This window comes from Gobius niger (genome assembly GCF_951799975.1).
Source record: "Gobius niger genome assembly, chromosome: 3".
NCBI classification, from domain to species: domain Eukaryota; kingdom Metazoa; phylum Chordata; class Actinopteri; order Gobiiformes; family Gobiidae; genus Gobius; species Gobius niger.
This window is the reverse complement of record NC_136854.1, coordinates 6,356,216-6,375,144: the sequence shown is the minus strand read 5'-3', so window position 1 is coordinate 6,375,144 and position 18,929 is coordinate 6,356,216. Positions and strand designations below refer to the sequence as shown.

At 48.4% G+C, this 18,929-nt stretch overlaps 2 protein-coding genes across 4 annotated transcripts in view; both read right to left on the bottom strand.

Moving 5' to 3' along the window:
• LOC306961346 (bromodomain-containing protein 4-like) overlaps positions 1 to 18,929 on the bottom strand; it is a 461,990-nt gene that overhangs the window by 311,414 nt on the left and 131,647 nt on the right. The gene's annotated exons all lie outside the window — the stretch shown is intronic.
• LOC306961344 (calmodulin-regulated spectrin-associated protein 3-like) overlaps positions 3,648 to 18,929 on the bottom strand; it is a 36,140-nt gene continuing 20,858 nt past the window's right edge. For 2 of the 3 annotated variants that reach the window (XM_079554039.1, XM_079554040.1), the window contains 8 exons: positions 18,716 to 18,746; positions 16,384 to 18,589; positions 15,678 to 15,796; positions 12,943 to 13,223; positions 10,397 to 10,481; positions 10,096 to 10,175; positions 6,797 to 6,915; positions 3,648 to 4,279 (listed from right to left, as the gene is read on the bottom strand). In XM_079554039.1, the coding sequence (XP_079410165.1) occupies positions 3,944 to 4,279; positions 6,797 to 6,915; positions 10,096 to 10,175; positions 10,397 to 10,481; positions 12,943 to 13,223; positions 15,678 to 15,796; positions 16,384 to 18,589; positions 18,716 to 18,746 (3,257 nt within the window). In that variant the 3' untranslated portion in view covers positions 3,648 to 3,943. The remainder of the gene's footprint in view (positions 4,280 to 6,796; positions 6,916 to 10,095; positions 10,176 to 10,396; positions 10,482 to 12,942; positions 13,224 to 15,677; positions 15,797 to 16,383; positions 18,590 to 18,715; positions 18,747 to 18,929) is intronic. The other variant, XM_079554041.1, reaches the window with a different exon arrangement.

Genomic DNA, 18,929 nt, shown 5'->3' with positions numbered 1-18,929 from the left:
GTTAGAGCTGCTGCACGTATGCAGAATGTTGCTCCATCCTCAGAGTTGTGGGTTCAAGTTCACTTAAAATATTTACTTAACTGTCTCTTCCCTTCCCTCCTTATTATAACTTTGTATTTAACTTTGCTCTCTACAATTACGAAGAAAAATAATGGTTTGAACACTGGACCTTAGAATTTTTCTAAACCTGTGCTGCCTCCACTGGGCTCATGCTCATGGAGCCCTTTGACTCCAAGTCCAAATGGATCATCTCCAACTGGTTCTGCAGATGGAGGTGACTGAAGGAACATTTCGTTGTTTTTAATATCCAAAACTGCTCTGGCTCATGCAGAGTTTAGGATAATTACATTTCTGAAGTGAATATAAACACTGATCTGAATCTGATTTTTTTTGTTCACTTTTTTCACAACATTGACTTTGTTTTCCTTAAGACACTTTGTAACCAGTGTGGCAGTTTGCTTTGGGTCATTGTCCATGTGGAAGATCCATCTGTGTCAAAGCTTTAACTTCCTGGCTGATGTCTTGAGACCACCAGCCCCTCTCACAGCAAAACAACCCCACAGCATGATGCTGCCACCCCCATATTCCACAGTTGGAACGCTGTTCTCAGGCTTTTTCCTCCATTATGGCCGAAAACGTACATTTTATTTCCGTCAGATATGTCTCAAAAAATTAAAGTCTCTATCCTTTTTTTATTTCCAAACTGAAATCTGTAGGAGTAAGAGCTTCTTCCTGGCAGAGTTCCCTCTCAGCCCATGTCGGCACAGTACTTAGTTACTTAGTTACACTTTTAATGACAAACTAACAAATAATTCTGGTTTCATGTCAGACAGTGAGAAAAAAATTAAAATGTGTCTTTTTATAAAGTGTTTGTAAACATCTGGTTCCCACTGTATATTCAAGTCCAGATAGGTGTCTGGCTTAAGATGATTCACAGTGTGACTCAGCCAAAAGCAGTGAGGTCAATTTAACTTACAGAGCACATGAGGCTTTTTCTGCAAATCTTTTATTCACTTGTGCTGTTCAGTGTCGCGCTCACAGCATTCAGCAGGTCATTGTGTTTAAAAAAAAAAAGAAAATCTGAGTGTATATTCCAACACGCATCCATCAGAAAAAGCTCTGTACAAAGTTTCAGGACCACTCTCCAGCCCACCTGCACATGCACATCTTTGGACAGAGGGAGGAACAATGACAGGGAGCACATGCACTCTCCTCTCACAGCTTATCATGGTGTCATTCTTTTATCACACAATATAAAGAGGGAGTAAAAATGCAGGAGTACTCCATATACAGTACCTGTCGCCTTATAAAAACATCCATCCTTTTGTACGCAACCACATTAGACAAACATTTAGAGATGTAAAGAAATTGGCAAGATATATCATACTATTATCAGGAACTTTAAGTCGTACAAGCGTGACATTTCACCCAATGGAAAAAGGAAATAAGAAGCATTTATTTGTAGGTGTTTTTATACCTTAAAGGCAACGCGTCATACAAGGGGGCGTGGCTTAACCGAGGGGTAAGAAAACCTCTGGGAATAACATTTTTTCATTCACTTTAGCTCTTTTCACTCTCCTTTCTGGCATATTTATCACACACCAATAAGGTCAAGCCAAAATCAGATCCATGTGAATGTTTTGTCACAGCAAATTGTTCAGCAGAAAGCGAAAAACTTTGCCAATGTTAGCATAACGTAGCATGATGCTAACGTTAGCTTCATGGTTCAAGTGGTTCAATAGCCCATAAACGCTTCAAAAACTGACTGTTTCTATTGAACAATTCACTGTGATAAAACGGAAAATAACATTCACAGGGACCTGACTTAGACTTGAGTTTATTTGTGAGTGATAAATATGTTTATAGTCTGCCAGAAGGAGGCGCCCTTGGCCACTAGGGGGTGGTCATACAGCAATGTCCACTCCCCACCATGAGGACCAAAGAGAAGTGCTTTCCTCCCATTGGTTCTCTATCCCCTTTGGCTAGGCCACGCCCCCTTTTATGTGTTTCTATGATTGTTTTCATCAGCAGCATATCCGTGGAGACTGGTGATGTCCCGCCAACGGCAAAGTTACGAGTCGAGTTTTTTCCTTTTCCACCCAAAATGACATAAAAGCTTGTCATCTATTCAGTTCACTGGGTGAAATGTTTCGCAGTGTGGCTTTCATGTAATATAACTGTACTAACATTTCAAAGTTATTTCCACGCAAACAAAACGCTGTTGTTGCAGCCGATTGCACAAAGCAGTTCAAATAAGGCTAAAACAATAGTTGCTATAACAAGGCATGCTTTGTAGAGGGGAGAAAAGGCCATTTAAAAAATGAAATGATCGGGGAAGATGTATGGACTTTAAAACACACCACCTCATGACATCAGCAGGTGGATTAGAGCTATTTTTCCCCACATGGATCATTATAGCATGGTAAAGTCTTTATTAGACAGTTACCCAATGGTTTGGAAAATGTTACTTTACATATACCTACACTGACCATGTGTGTTGGACATGCAGAGTTGGTTCCTCTACAGGTTGGTGCTAAAAGGTTATAAAAAGATTTGAATTAAAAAAGACTTGTGCAAATGTAATAACAACTGACATTTAAAAACTAAATTAAGACCCAGTGAGGACAATGCACCTGTGTCAGCTGCAGTACTCATGCAGTCACAGAGGGGGGCGCTCTGGCCTCACTGTTTGCACTTCCATGTGGAGAATCTTTCCAGCCTGGCCTGCAGGACTTCCTCCCTCCCTACTCTTTACACGTGTTAGCCTGGTATCTCTTCAACGGAACTGGATCTCAAAGAGCCGAGTTTAGACGGTAACCAATCAGAACAAGGGAAGGTGTCATAGATTCACCCTCCTCCTTTAGCCTGGGTCATATCACCTCTCAGCGACTTTGCTTGTACCACATAACCCGGGGGTGCCAGCTATGCAGAGCATCATTGCTAGTTTTGCCTCGCACACAGGTGAGAAGAAAAATGTGATCATTGATACGAACAGGCTGGAGTGGAGTGGACTTAAGTGAATGAACATTCCAACCCAACGCGGTCAGTGCGAACACCACCTGGACCAGCGGCTGAGACCGAGGACCTACGACCTTGCACTGAACATTCATATGGCTTCATTTCAGGGGAGTTGTTACACATTCAGAAAGCTGCTGCAGCTCAAGTTGGGCTGCTGACGCATGCCACAACTCAAAATGAATAGTTCCAGACTGAGTAGAATGCTGAGCGTGACACAATTTCAGTTTGGGCTAGAGTTGCTCCAGCTGCAGAGGGTCTAAACTTTGCTGAACAGTCGTTGAAAATTCAGTGGACGGGACCAAACAACCGCTTTTCAAAAGTACACAGAATGGTTCCAACGCCCATGTGCTCATGGCTGTGGTTCGTTCAGTAGAAGTGGCTTCACACCAACCCTGCTGCTGCTGCGTTCTGGAAGTTCATAAATACTTCTACACAGCGGAGAGCCAGCACAGCCATAAGACCTTCTGCACATAATACTGTTTTAATGGAGTTTTGTAAACAAACTACACTTTACTCTAGCTTTTTACTCGCCTTTTTGTCAATTAACCCTAATTCGGTCTCAGTGGATAAAACGGACTGGATTATTGTACCTGTTTGTCTAAAGGTAGGCTCACAGCAGACAGGAGATGCTGACTCTACAATCAGCATCGCTAAAAAACTAGCAACACCGAGCTCCGTCCACAAACACCTGCTCAACAGGAGATTGGCGGTTTGATGTGAAAAGGCCTCAAGAAACCAATTCCCATTTGAGAGATACCAGATGGACGATAATTCAATAAGCCATGTGCTTCGCCAGGCTAGGAATATTCAGCTAAAAGTCCTATCGTGTAAAAAAGTCCAGATATGTTCACGGAGCTTCTGACTTTGGAACATAGGGTGAGAAACCGGTGATCCTGAACGCATCGCCACGCAGTAAGAAGAAAGTTCATTTAGCGGCGGTAGAACTCTTCTTGGTGATGCTGGCCCTGCGGTTGGCCCCGCCCGCAGCCCCCCCGCCGCCCCCCTGCCACAGTGGCCCCGGGATAGTGAAGGCGTCCACGCTCATGCCCAGCGTTTTGGAAGGGATGGGGTTGAACTGTTTGCGGTCCGAGCTGTACTTGTAGATGGACTCCACCTGGGCGCAGCTGACCGAGCGCGGGCCCACTCCGGTCAGCCTCACTAGCTCCTGGCCGTCCTGGCTCAGCGTGTACACCCCCCGGAACTGACAACTCTGGTCCCGGAAAAGAATCAGGAAGTGGTTGGCCGCGCTCTTCTCCATCTCCTGTGGAACCCAGAAGGAGAGGGGGTCAACAAGGTTTACTTTAGTAAAGAATACACAATCAGCCCAACTTGGAATAGTGGGTAGTGCGCAGCTACACAAACTACAGATGAAAACAAAACAAAAACAATTCTTTCAAATATCTTAATGCAGTCTTACTGTGCCGTTTCTTGCAGAAGTAAGTAATTTAAGTAAGTGAGTGCTTTATTTGTCAGTGTATAATAGTGTTCAAGTGTCCTGAGCCGCTGCAACTGAGCCGCCACTGTGGGCCCACCTGACCTGCATTTTTTTGGAGGTCGGGGGCACCATATCACTCGGGGGAAACCTGCCTGGCTGTCTTCAGTCTCCTTTGATCCTCTGAAACAGTGCACCGGATCTAACCTGGCTATCGCCAGACAAAATATCACAAGTGATATTTAGTTTGGGGACCACCAACTCACTTTCTGGTAGGAGAGGTGTGGTTTATGGTCGTCCATAGCTGTTTATTGGGCACTTTGAATGTCTATCACATGTGTCTGCAGTAGCCACAGCCAATCGTATCATCGTATCCGATGACGTATGACGTTCCCGCTGTTAACCTTCGAGCTAAACTATTTAGAACACGGTCTAAAGCTTGACCAAATATTTCATTTTAATCCGTCACTTTATCTTTCACCATCTTCTGGGAAGAGTTTAGCAGGGGCCTCGTCACCTCGCTTTTCTGCTACATGTCACAGCCGACTTGTTTGTCCTCGGGGCTCACCGCACACTTTGAGTAATCGGGCCCAAACAATCCAACCGATTTGAGATCGGAGCGGTCCCAATGTCATTCCAAGCAGACAAGAGCAGTCTGAACAGCAGCAATAACTGATAAGATTATCTTATGATAATCGGAGTGTCCTTAAGATCGTGCTCGAAATACACAGATCTACAGCCATTACAAACCTGTTAAAGAGATAGACCTGGGATCTTCTCTAACGTTCCTAAACACCTCCCCCAATAACTAGTCTCACCAACCAGACTCCGCTTCTTTACAGAAGAGGGTCTGGCAACACTCCATTGCGCGCTTTCAAAGGAAGTGACGCAGCGATATGGAGCCTACCGACCAATCAGAGCAGCTCCCTGAACGGGCGTCACGTTGTTGCGCCTTTGTTTTGTTGTTTTTCAACACAAGCGACCACTTCACGTAATGCTCCGGTCTGCTTGTATTCTTAAGTTTTTCTGACATAAACGACAGAAGTCATTTACTGAACTCCATGTGGCAGGAGCGCCATTGTTAATGTCCGAATGACTACAACTTTCTTGTCTCTGTTTCTGTCGTCACATCTGCTATGTTCTCATTGGCTGCTGTGCGCTTCGGTTGTCCCACATTAGTCCCGCCTCAAGCAGTAGCTTTTCTACGACAGGGTCGCCAGACTAGTCTCCTGTTTATTAATTAATAAACAGAGATTAGTCTGGATGCCAGGCTACTCAATAACACCCCTCTTGGGTCCTCCTCAGATCCCGTGTTAAAGCGCCACACAAAACCGGGCTGGACCCAAAGTGCAGGCCTGTGTTTTAATCCCAGTTTGTCCTGGTCCTGTAATGTATTTATCTTGTCTAGGGCTGGGCAATTATTCAAATTTTAATCTAATCATGATAATAATAAAGGTTGATCACGATAATCGCGTGGTGCGTTTTAATCGAGGAGAAATGGCCAATCCTGACGCATTCTGGAAAAAAATAAGGACAGCACAATGCTGCAGCGCCTGTCAGGTCAATCCCAGGGAAACACTCGGCCCAAACACAGGAGGTCACATGCGGCATCATGAGGACCTGGTGAGTAAAATCAGCGGCAAAGCTGAAACACTCAGAGACCAGGAGCCTCAGAGACCAGGACGAGCACGGGAATGAAGAGTTTACCTTCCAAAAGGAAAACTATCGATCGCTGTTTGAACCATGTGGATTTGTTTCTAACAGTGAATTGTTAGTTTGATCGTCTTTTTTACTAATAAATGCGCGGTTTATTTCTTTCTTTATGTACATAATAAGTTGTTAGCGCTTCACTCTGTGACGTCGTGGCCTTTTGAGGCTCCGCCCACAAACATGCGCTTGTTGTCTGATTCTGACAGTCTTCAAACATTCAAACGCCCCCACCTCCCGGAGACGCCTCCGAGCTTTCGTCACCGAGTAACCAACCACTGCTCCTCAGCAGAACCCCCTCCCCACTGATGCCACAGACAGCGTGTGGAGGGGGCGTGTCTGAAAGGGTCAGAGGTTCTTAAAGAGACAGAGGCCTATTTCAAGACATTCACTACAGCCATTTTGAGAGAGCAATTTTATACAAGGCAGTTATTCTAATTTACTGCATTCACAGACCAACAGAAGGTTTGGTCATCATTGTAGTGTGATATAGACTGGTGCTATGTGATTGAAAAAAGCATAATACCCCCCCTTTAAAACAAAAAAATCAAATTGAAAATCCAGATCGATCAATATGGGGAAAATTATTGTGATTATTTGTTTCAAAATGGCCCAGCCCTAATGTTGTCCATGTCCCACCTCCACTATCTTCTTCTTCTGAGACTCGTTGACCTTCCCGGCCAGGCAGCAGCGGGACAGAGCGTTGTGGATGATGAACTTGTTGGACTTTAGGCTCGGCTCCTTAAACAGCTTTGGACCTGGAACACAGTCACATGTGGTTAGAAGGACATGTCCGGAAAGTGTCAACACAGTGTCCACAGAGTGTCCACAGTGTCCACAGAGTGTCCACAGTGACCACAGAGTGTCCACAGAGTGTCCACAGAGTGTCCACAGTGACCACAGAGTGTCCACAGAGTGTCCACAGAGTGTCCACAGTGGCCACAGAGTGTCCACAGAGTGTCCACAGAGTGTCCACAGTGTCCACAGAGTGTCCACAGTGACTACAGAGTGTCCACAGAGTGTCCACAGAGTGTCCACAGTGTCTATGACGTGCACATTTTGTCTTGTACTTTGTGACATGTATGTTTCATCTCAGGATGCACCCATACCACTTTTTCTAAAACCGATGCGAGTACGAGTACTCTGATTTAAGTACTTGCCGATACCGAATACCGATGCGAGTAAAAGGCATTTTCTTCAACATACTTTTTGATGTGAATAGACGGTTTATCGACTGACTTTTTCATAGCAGATTGGTTAGTTATTAGTTATACCATGGTCTGGGTGAATACTCGATTCTGATCGGCTGGTGGGCGCTAACAGGCGTGCATTATTTTGGTATAACCGCACACGTAGTCCGGTAGTTAAATCACTGGGATATCACTCCGCTGTGGGCATCGTCATAGCAACGCATGACACAGCTGAATCAGATAAACGCTTAATTAGTGACTGACAAGAACGTATGAGATGGATTTTGTGGTGAATTTTAACGGAGAGTAAGCAGCTAGGTTAGCCTACTTTCCATTTCTACTTTAGGTTAAGGCACTAATATTCATTATTTTCAGACGTACATAAATGATTCCTGCACTTAAGCATATTTCGCTGGATTAGCAAAGTCAAACATAAAAGTTTCAGTTCGTGGGGCCGAGGTGTAAGAGACTCCACCGCAGCTGTTTCCATAAACAGTTGAGCTTCAGGTTAAACAGTGTAAACGTGAAATAACTTCTGCCCAGGAGCTGCATATCGGTGTTTCCTTCCACAGAAAAGTGCTGGTTAGTCCTGTTGTGTTGTGATTCTGTGCTGATGTTGTTTTGAGCCTGACAGAGATCCTCACAGCAGCGAGAGGCTCTCTCTGAGACCAGCCTTCAGACACATAGTCCCTGTAGTCTGGCATATTTAGTGAGTTTAGTAAATAAAAAAACATTTGTTTTAAAATGTTACGTTTGTGGGACCATGGTATAAGCGGATTAAACGACAAGGAGCCGTGCATTAGATGGTTTTATACCATGGTCTGGGTGAATACTGGATTCTGATTGGCTGGTGCATTATTTTGGTATAACCGCACACGTAGTCCGGTAGTTAAATCACTGGGATATCACTCCGCTGTGGGCATCGCCATAGCAACGCATGACACAGCTGAATCAGATAAAGGCGTAATTAGTGACTGACAGGAACATATGAGATGGATTTTTAATTTCAACGTTTTTGGCCAAAACAAAATGTTTGATAAATGGGAAGTAGAGGAGAGTGAGCAGCTAGGTTAGCTACTGTTAATAACATATGAGCTTTACATTTCGATTGAAAACGGTTATATATATATATTAAGGCACTATTCATGATTTTCAGGCGTACATAAAATGATCCTGCATTTAAACATATTTGTCTGGATTAGTAAAGTCAATCATAAAAGTTTCAGTTGGGGGGGCCCAGGTGTAAGAGACTCCACCGCAGCTGTTTCCATAAACAGTTGAGCTCGTTGAGCTAGCTAGCTAGCTTCAGGTTAAACAGCGTAAAAGTGAAATAACTCCTGCCCACGAGTGCCACACATCGGTGTTTACTTCCACGGAAAAGTGCCGGGTTAGTCCTGTTTTGTTGTGATCCTGGCGATGCAGCGTGTGCTTATGTTGTTTGGTTGCGTCTGACTGAGATCCTCGTAATAGCAGCGCAGAATGACTCGCTCTGAGATGAGCCTTCAGTGACCGGCTAATAACCAACATAAAATAGTCCCGGTGGTCTGGCATATTTAGTGAGTTTAGTAAATGAAACAAATACTTATTATAAATGTTACGTTTGTGGGACCATGGTATAAGCGGATTAAACAACTCGGAGCCGTGCATTCGACGGTTATAATGCACTTCGCGTCGTGCATTATAACCGTCGAATGCACGGCTCCGAGTTGTTTAATCCTTACATAACGCACTTTGCGGCTCCTTCTTGTTTAATCCTTACTTAATTTACTCATTTACATTTCCTTGAGTAAAGTACTCCACTTTTAAGAAAAGTTATTTCAGAATTGAACAGATTATTGAACTGTCCAAGACAGAACAGCTCATGTCCTAAAGCTCCTCAATGCCTGTGCTTTATTCATTTATCTATTTTTATTTATTTATTAATATTGAAATGGTTACTTATTACTGCAGCTAAATGCTCTTTTCGCCTTTACTTATCCAGTAGCTTCAGCATTTTCATTGTTTTGCTGCAGCTCATTTTCGGACATGCAGTATCTCTTTATTTTGCGTTTTCTGAGGACTTTTTAGTCGCTGGGTTTGTTTTTCAGATGAATAAGCTCCTGGGCATAAAATGGCATAAGAATCGCCAGAACTGTTAGCCGCGAGTTAGCGGCTAGTTAGCATCATTAGCAACATTAGCCTGTATGTTGTAAACACTGCAGACTCCACGCTGCAGCACTAACAACATTTAGCTCTGGTTAAATCCAGCACAGACTCTGGTTTAGGGAGTGTCGTCTGTATTAAAGTCAGCTCTATGTGGAATATTGGATTTACACTAAACTATTCTACAGTTTGTTATTTTCTCTCCTCAGTGGAGCTGCTCCTGTAGGAGCGCCGGCCACACGTCAAGTGGTATCGGTTTCTGGTATCGGGACCTCATGAATGAGTATGAGTACAAGCATGTGATGTTGGCCCGATACCCGATACTGGTATCGGTGCATCCCTAGTTTCATCTATGTTATGTATTTCTCTGTGTACCAGCCGCCCCAATCCCAAAGTGTATTTAAAGCTCCTGCTGTTCATTAACACATGCTGTCCCATTCAAATAAATAAATAAATAAAAACATCATGTCCACATTGTTCACAGTGTGTCCACAATGTGTCCAAATAGTGTCCACGGAGTGTCCACATAGAGGTTCAAAGGGTGTCTGCAGTGTGTTCACAGTGTCCACTGTGTGTCCACAATGTAGACCAAAGTGGGGACAGTACCAGTGTAGTCCGGGGCCGAGGAGGTGCCACTGGAGCCTGAGTCCCACTCCTTGTCTTGTCTGCTGGGTGAGCCGGGACGACTGTGGACAAAGAGGACACAATCAGGACTAGATCCACTCTGTATTGTTAACCTTCAGCAGAGTGGCCTACAGCTGATTATAACTTATTGTGTAAATGTGAAAACAGACAAAGAAAAAACTATGGAATTAGGGAAAAAGAGAGTGAGGTCAGAACATGTGACTAATTGGTGATAGTCCATAAAGACGGCATTCAGAGAAAGCAGAGGTGAAGGAGCGAGTACCTCTGAGGCCTCTTGGCTTCACCACAGTCATCTGGAGCGGCCAGGTTCAGCGATGAGTGAGAGTACACTTTAGTCATCTTCGCTCCTACGAAAACAAGCACACCACGTGTTGTAAAGACAGTGTCCCATCAACCAGTGTCCTCCAGAGGTCTCAGTGTCCTACTACAGACACAAACTGACCGTAGGAGCTCAGTAGGACACAGATCTGAGGAGCTCTTGACGGGGGTGAGGGACAATTGGACACTGACCTGAGGAGCTCTTGGGGCTGAGGGACAATTGGACACTGACCCGAGGAGCTCTTGGGGGAGCAGAGGGACAATTGGACACAGACCTGAGGAGCTCTTGGGAATGAGGGACAGTAGGACACTGACCTGAGGAGCTCTTGGGGCTGAGGGACAATAGGACACTGACCTCAGGAGCTCTTGGGGCTGAGGGACAGTAGGACACTGACCTGAGGAGCTCTTGGGGCTGAGGGACAGTAGGACACTGACCTGAGGAGCTCTTGGGGCTGAGGGACAGTTGGACACTGACCTGACCCCTTTGCGGGGCTGAGGGACAGTTGGACACTGACCTGCGGAGCTCTTGGGGCTGAGGGACAGTTTTACACTGACCTGACCCCTTGGCGGGGCTGAGGGACAGTAGGACACTGACCTGATCCCTTGGCGGGGCTGAGGGACAGTAGGACACTGACCTGACCCCTTTGCGGGGCTGAGGGAGGGTGTTGTAAAGACAGTGTCCCATCAACCAGTGTCCTCCAGAGGTCTCAGTGTCCTACTACAGACACAAACTGACCGTAGGAGCTCAGTAGGACACAGATCTGAGGAGCTCTTGACGGGGGTGAGGGACAATTGGACACTGACCCGAGGAGCTCTTGGGGCTGAGGGACAATTGGACACTGACCCGAGGAGCTCTTGGGGGAGCAGAGGGACAATTGGACACAGACCTGAGGAGCTCTTGGGAATGAGGGACAGTAGGACACTGACCTGAGGAGCTCTTGGGGCTGAGGGACAGTAGGACACTGACCTGAGGAGCTCTTGGGGCTGAGGGACAGTAGGACACTGACCTGAGGAGCTCTTGGGGGAGCAGAGGGACAATTGGACACAGACCTGAGGAGCTCTTGGGGCTGAGGGACAGTAGGACACTGACCTGAGGAGCTCTTGGGGCTGAGGGACAGTAGGACACTGACCTGAGGAGCTCTTGGGGCTGAGGGACAGTTGGACACTGACCTGACCCCTTTGCGGGGCTGAGGGACAGTTGGAAACTGACCTGCGGAGCTCTTGGGGCTGAGGGACAGTTTTACACTGACCTGACCCCTTGGCGGGGCTGAGGGACAGTAGGACACTGACCTGATCCCTTGGCGGGGCTGAGGGACAGTAGGACACTGACCTGACCCCTTTGCGGGGCTGAGGGACAGTTGGACACTGACCTGAGGAGCTCTTGGGGCTGAGGGACAGTTGGACACTGACCTGAGGAGCTCTTGGGGCTGAGGGACAGTAGGACACTGACCTGAGGAGCTCTTGAGGCTGAGGGACAGTAGGATACTGACCTGAGGAGCTCTTGGGGCTGAGGGACAGTTGGACACTGACCTGAGGAGCTGTTGGGGCTGAGGGACAGTTGGACACTGACCTGCGGAGCTCTTGGGGCTGAGGGACAGTTTTACACTGACCTGACACCTTGGCGGGGCTGAGGGACAGTAGGACACTGACCTGACCCCTTGGCGGGGCTGAGGGACAGTAAGACACTGACCTGACCCCTTTGCGGGGCTGAGGGACAGTTGGACACTGACCTGAGGAGCTCTTGGGGCTGAGGGACAGTTGGACACTGACCTGAGGAGCTCTTGGGGCTGAGGGACAGTAGGACACTGACCTGAGGAGCTCTTGAGGCTGAGGGACAGTAGGATACTGACCTGAGGAGCTCTTGGGGCTGAGGGACAGTAGGACACTGACCTGAGGAGCTCTTGGGGCTGAGGGACAGTAGGATACTGACCTGAGGAGCTCTTGAGGCTGAGGGACAGTTGGACACTGACCTGAGGAGCTCTTGGGGCTGAGGGACAGTTGGACACTGACCTGAGGAGCTCTTGGGGCTGAGGGACAGTAGGACACTGACCTGAGGAGCTCTTGGGGCTGAGGGACAGTTGGACACTGACCTGAGGAGCTCTTGGGGCTGAGGGACAGTTGGACACTGACCTGAGGAGCTCTTGGGGCTGAGGGACAGTTGGACACTGACCTGAGGAGCTCTTGAGGCTGAGGGACAGTAGGACACTGACCTGAGGAGCTCTTGAGGCTGAGGGACAGTAGGATACTGACCTGAGGAGCTCTTGAGGCTGAGGGACAGTAGGACACTGACCTGAGGAGCTCTTGGGGCTGAGGGACAGTTGGACACTGACCTGAGGAGCTCTTGGGGCTGAGGGACAGTAGGACACAGACCTGAGGAGCTCTTGGGGCTGAGGGACAGTTGGACACTGACCTGAGGAGCTTTTGGGGCTGAGGGACAGTTGGACACTGACCTGAGGAGCTCTTGAGGCCGAGGGACAGTAGGACACTGACCTGACCCCTTGGCGGGGCTGAGGGACAGCTTGGTGCTCTCCCGGGTCATGCTGCGGGGGCGAGCGCGGCTCTTCTTGCCTGACGCTCGTCCTGTGGGGCTGGACTTCTGCCTCACGACTTTGTCCAGGTCGTCCATGATGCGGAGTTGGTGGCGCAGGGCGTACTCCCCCCGGGTGAAGTCTCCGCGGCGAAAGTTGGGGGCTGAAGGAGTGGGGGAGGCAGAGGGGGGACCAGGCGGAGCTTCAGAGGGGTTGGTTCCACGCGCCTCTGGACCGGTCAGCCTGTGTCCAGAGCAGAGACACAAGAGGATCAGCATTATTATTATATGACCAGACTTTGCTTTGTTCTGGACGTGTACAGTGGACGTCCTGCATGACTGGGGCTTTTGGGCGCCTTAGCACTGATATCATGTGCATCCTCTGCTGCAGACGAGGACACCTCTGTAGTGTAGTGTAGTTAAAGGCTGCAGCAGCAAGTGCATCTCTCCCTTCTGATCTTCATATTGTACATTGTCCCTGTTCAAATGAAGAAATAAATTACCTCAACTAACTAAGTAAAACCAATATTTGCTTTGAGCATGTTCAGATCTGAAACAAAAATAGGGCATGTTTAGGAAATTCTTATTAGGTAAAATAATACTTTATACTTAAAACGTACAAACACGGTGTAGAAAAAGAGGAGCACAGTTGAAATTTGTGTTTCTAAAAGCAGCAGAGGCCACAGAGCAAACTTAAAGCGTGGATCCTCAAGAATATGCAAACAAAGGCAATTTTGCCACAATGCACAAAATCTGAGACGAGGAAAATGCGAATGATTGAGTTTAGCGATCGCTGTCGTATTTATCATGACTATGTGAAGATATAATGATAATTGAGTGGCTTTAATGGTGTGTGGGTTTATAAAGAAAGTACTTGTTACCTGTGTGTGTTTCCCTGCAGTTAAAAAACACTGTCCAAACAAAAGGCACCATGAACTAAAAAGGCTCCACGAGTCTGTCCCCTTAAAGTCCTTAATCCTTACGAAATCCACGGGTTTGTGCACAACAGTGACGGAGCACTGATGATAGGCTACACGAGGAGGCACGAGCTGTATGTTCAAAGTACACGCGTGTATTCCTGCTGGATTGATCAGTGTTGGGGAGAATACTTTGAAATTGTATTTAGTTACTGAATACTTGCCTTAAAACGTATTTTGTAACGTATTCCGTTACTTTGTCTAATCAGAGTACTGTATTCTGAATATTTTGAATACTTTTTAAATACTTTCACATTGATTGTCATTATATTTCTGTATAAATATGGTGTATAATTACAAAAACGAAGACTCCGCTGTTGGAACACCTCTATAAACACATCTCACTGAAGAGCTTTGGGCCTGATCTTGTGTCTCCTGAGTAACAGTTTGCTGAGTACTTTCTGAGTACGAGCGCACTTTGTGATCACATTTAAGAGGGAAGTACGTGGAGTTGGAGACACACTTTTTCCTCCAACCAAATCAACTCTGCGGCCGGGAAGGGAGGGAGAGGGGTTGTGGGGGAGTGGGGGGTGAACATGTGCATTTGTTTTGTTTCGGGGCGGCTGTCGCTCTCTCTCTCTAAAGACATGAACATTGTTTATCACAATGGGGTTAATCACGTTTTTAGTTTGACCTGTGAGAGCCTAAGGCTTAAAGGGACTATACAGAGTTTAAAATGTTAAAATTGAGTATTTTCCTCCCCCTACATGTCCCAGCCATGTCCTAATGTGTAGAATGAGCCCAGACCTGTTCACCACAACTGCCTCTAAAATCCCTCACTGTCACTCAAAAAGGTGTTACTTCGGGTCCAAAGTGCCGTCATGCACGAGCTTAATATAGAAGCTGCAGTTACACGTATGACCTGAGGTGACAGTAGTGAGTATAAAATGGCCAACTTGCATCTAGTCCCTTTAAGGAGGAACACAAGGCAGCGCAACGCAAACAAGGAAATGAATGTCAGCGGTGCCCCATCAAGGCAGTCACCTCCTCTTGCGACGCCTTAGGCACAATGCGCATACAAGCTCTGCCATTCGGACAATCTAAATTTGCCAGAAACCCCCAATTCCCCCCCCCCCCCCCTCCCCCTCCAGAATACAGTTACTCAACATATGTATTCTAAATACGTATTCTAAATACAAGTATTAAGTTACTCCCCAACACTGTCTGTAATTAAAACCTCACAGTCCTCGGACACGATTAAGTAACTGACACCAACAACAGACACAGATCACAGGCAATATCTCTTGGCTACTTCTTAAAAGCCAAGAATATCTATTTGCTATAGCCTAATAATAATTTGCTTTTCTTATAGTAAATCAGGAGCAACATGCCCACTCGCCAATTTTATGTACTACTTAGCTTAGTAAATGAGCCCCTTAGTTTGCAAAATGAGGAGAACGAGAACAAACGTTCACAATTACACAGTGAAAGTCCCTCTCTTCCTGATCGGACCTGACAGGCCAGTTCAAAGGAAAGCTCGTCTCACTGGTCATTGGTCCAGCCAGAGGGAAGGCTTTAGAATATATTTTACATTTGTAAAACATGTAAACTTACATCACTTGGTGTGTTCAGCTGACAGGCGACTGCAAATTTAGAGCAGTCCAATGTGAAGGTGAATATTATTATTTTCCCTTAAAGGTGCACATTGCAACTTTTTCTGCATAATATCTAAGAGAGAGCCCGTATGTGTGCTGTGCTGCCCCCTGCTGCTGTGGAGGTACCTGTCCGAGTCCTGCTCTTGCCACTGCCTGCGCCTCCTCAGCTCCTCGCTCCTCTTCTGCTGTCGCTCCAACATCATGGCCCTGCGCTGGGCCATCTCCTCCTCACGCTGAGGCCCCTCCTGTGATGACACAGTCACATCAGAAACAACGGTACATCATTTCAAATGCTGGGAGGAGACTGAGGCGAGACACTGCAATAGCAGACTTTGAAATCTTTGCTGTAGATTACAGAGAAAAACAATAGTCCTTCATTTTCTGTTTTCCTATGAAAATGTTTTTATGTATTTGTGGCAACAAAACCTGCAAAATGGAAAGAGCCAGGTTTAAATGTAGGTAATATTCTGTTGAAGTACTGGTTACAAATGTTTTTTCTAACAATTCATTCAATTCAATTTGCATATCAGGTTCAGTCTGTAAATAAACTAATTACTGAAATAAATCCAAATATCTCCTTGTTTTAAGAGGGTTAACTAACTAAACGAAACTATAAATAAGGCTAGAAAATAGATATCAGTAAATAAAAAGTTGTGGTGTTGGTAGGAGTTACTTAAAGTGAAAATGTTGCCACAATGTGAGGACAAAGCTACTAATAATGTGCTGTCCTCGCCCTCGGTGAAGGTTTAAGCAATGTTAAGAGAGCAAACTCCTAAAATAAAGGTTTTGCCTGCAGTGTCTCTCCTCAAATGCAGATGAAAGCCTGTCTGACCGTGTAGAAGAAGCCTATGCCTCCTCGGGGCCCGCTGTCGCTGTGCTCTTCACTGGTCTCACTGCTGGGGGCCTCCAGGGGCCCCACTGCCGTGGACCAGCAGGGTGGGGGCTCTGGGCGGCCCCCTGCTCCTGCCGCGTCCATGTGGTCGCTCATGGAGTCAGAGGAGAACTCGTGGTTCTCATCAGTCTGCTCCTCACTGCCGCCCTCTGCTGGCCCCAGAGAGGACAACGAGGCCATGAGACTGGACCTGCCCTCCCCTCGGTCGCCCTCGGGGCCCCCGCTAAAGGCCGACAAGGACAGGGTCTCGCTCTGGAGGGAGCACTCTGAAGGACTGCTGCCTCCTGTGGACTGCTGGACCTCCAGCATGGAGCTCCTCTCCTCCTGGTCCAACTCCAGGCTGAACTGTGTTGGGGTCTCACTAGAGCCTGTGTCCGAGGTGCTCTCCTCAGGCTGGGATGGGGGGGGCAACTGAGGGGACTCCTGAGGTGTCTTGGGGCCACCGATGCGGAAGGAGGAGGATGTCTGAACCTGGCACTTGCTGGGCGACACGCGGCGCAGATGGGGCAGCGAGTCGACGTTCTGTGGAGGGGTGAGGACACGGGTCAGGGGAGGGGGGAACTTGAGCTCGGAGGGGCGTGGGTGGGGCCGGGGTGGACCTTTGGGGCTGTGGGGGGCTGAGTTTCGAGTGCGAGGAGCGGGACATGAGGAGGATAGGGTTGTTTGAGGAGAGCCAGACAAGTGGCGAGACACTGAGGAGCCCGCGGGGATAACCCAGGCCTTACTCACACTCCGGGTGGAGGCCTTGGTTGGGGTCTGCGTGGGGACCTTGGTGGGGACCTTGGTAGGGGTCTGGTTGGGGATCTTAGTGGGGGCCTTGGTTGGGGTCTGGGCGGGGGCCTTGGTGGGGGTCTGGGCGGGGGTGTGTGGAGGTGTCCTGTAGGCTTTGACCAGGGCTTTCTTCTTCGGAGAGTTCTTGGGTGTTGTTCTGGGCCATTGTCCACTGAGGAGCTGCTGCTGCTGCTGTGTCAGCTTCTGCATGTCTTTCTGAAGGCACTGCAGAGCCTCGCTGAGCTTCTGAACCACCTCTGTGTACTCCTGCACCCCAGGAGCAGGCTCCGGTACAGGCCCAGAGCCTGACGCCCCGTCCTTGACCTTACTGTCCAGAGAGAAGGTCACCTGCTTCTCCAGCCGAGGGGGGGGCGCACTGTCCTTCTGTGTCTTCTCTCTCTCCTCTTCCTGCTGCAGCTGCTCCTCCACCTGTGCGAGGCGCTCGTCCAGGCTGAGCTGGTCCTCTGTGCCCCCCCCACTGTTGGCTGCTGTGTCCCCCCCTGTTTCGCCCCTTCCTTCGCCCTGCTCTCGCTGTAGCTGAAGAAAAGCCGTCTTCCCCAGTTTCTGTCTGTGTTTAGCAAATATGGCTTCTATGCGTCTCTTTTGTGCTTCGATGCTCTTCCGCTTCTCCTCCAAACGTGCTCCTAGAGCCAGTGCTTCAGGGCCTGGTGTCCCAGGACCGTCCTGTCGCCCAGACCCCTGTGCGGGACTCCCTGGGGTGGTGGGTGCTGAGCTGGTCTCCTCTCCCGGAGCGGCAGGCTGTCTCCTCCTGCCATCCCTGCGCTCGGCGAAGCTCGTCATGCGGGGGCTGCCGTTGGGGCTGTGGTGGTTGTGGTTACCCCAGTTTGGGCGGATGTTCCCAGGTGTGTTCCTGGGGGTGTCGTCCGAAGCCTCAGAGGAGTCCACACTGCCGTCTCTTAGCACCGAGTCATCGTCCCGGGACATGTCAGAGGAGCGTCCCCGCGCCCTGTCCCCGCTGACCCCTCGTGAGGGGACAGAGCTGCTGAGGCGGGGGCTGTCCTCTGGAGAGTGCAGGTAGAAGCCGGCAGGTGCTCCCTCAGGCCGTAGTCTGGGCTCCGGTCTGCTCTTTTTGGGGTGGGACACATGCAGGGCCTCCTCGATGGTGGGGAGCTCTCCCAGCGGGGCCATGTACGGCCCCCAGGAGCGTGGGACAGGTGCCGAGCTGCTGACCAGGTGGCTGAGGTCCTCGGGGGGGCTGTAGGCTTTCACAGGAGAGGTCATGGCAGCGATGGCGGGGGCCAGGCCGTCCGTGCTGACGGGGCGAAACACAGAGTCGATTGGGTTGCCCATGACAATGTCTACATCACTGTCCAGCCCAAATGGGATGCTGAAAGCCACTGCGGACAGGGGGCGACTGCAGGATGGGGTGGAGGATGGATGAGGAGCACCACACAGCCACAGCACAGAAGCCAAAGGAACATGTTAAAATAAGGTCAAAAAGTGAAGGCACCACTGTCACAGACACAACATTGACAAGTACCTGATCTGCTTCTTGGCCCAGCTCTGGTTCTCTGTAACACAAATGTGTCAGAGCGTCAGCGCACTGTCCAGCAGCTTCCACATTCTCCAGAATCTGAGCCAGGGTCGTGCACAAACCCAGGTCAGGTCCAGCAACATTTATGTGTTAAACTTAAACTCTGAAAGCGGGGTTTAGGTTTGGACTGTGTGTTATTAAAATCAACCTAATACTAAAG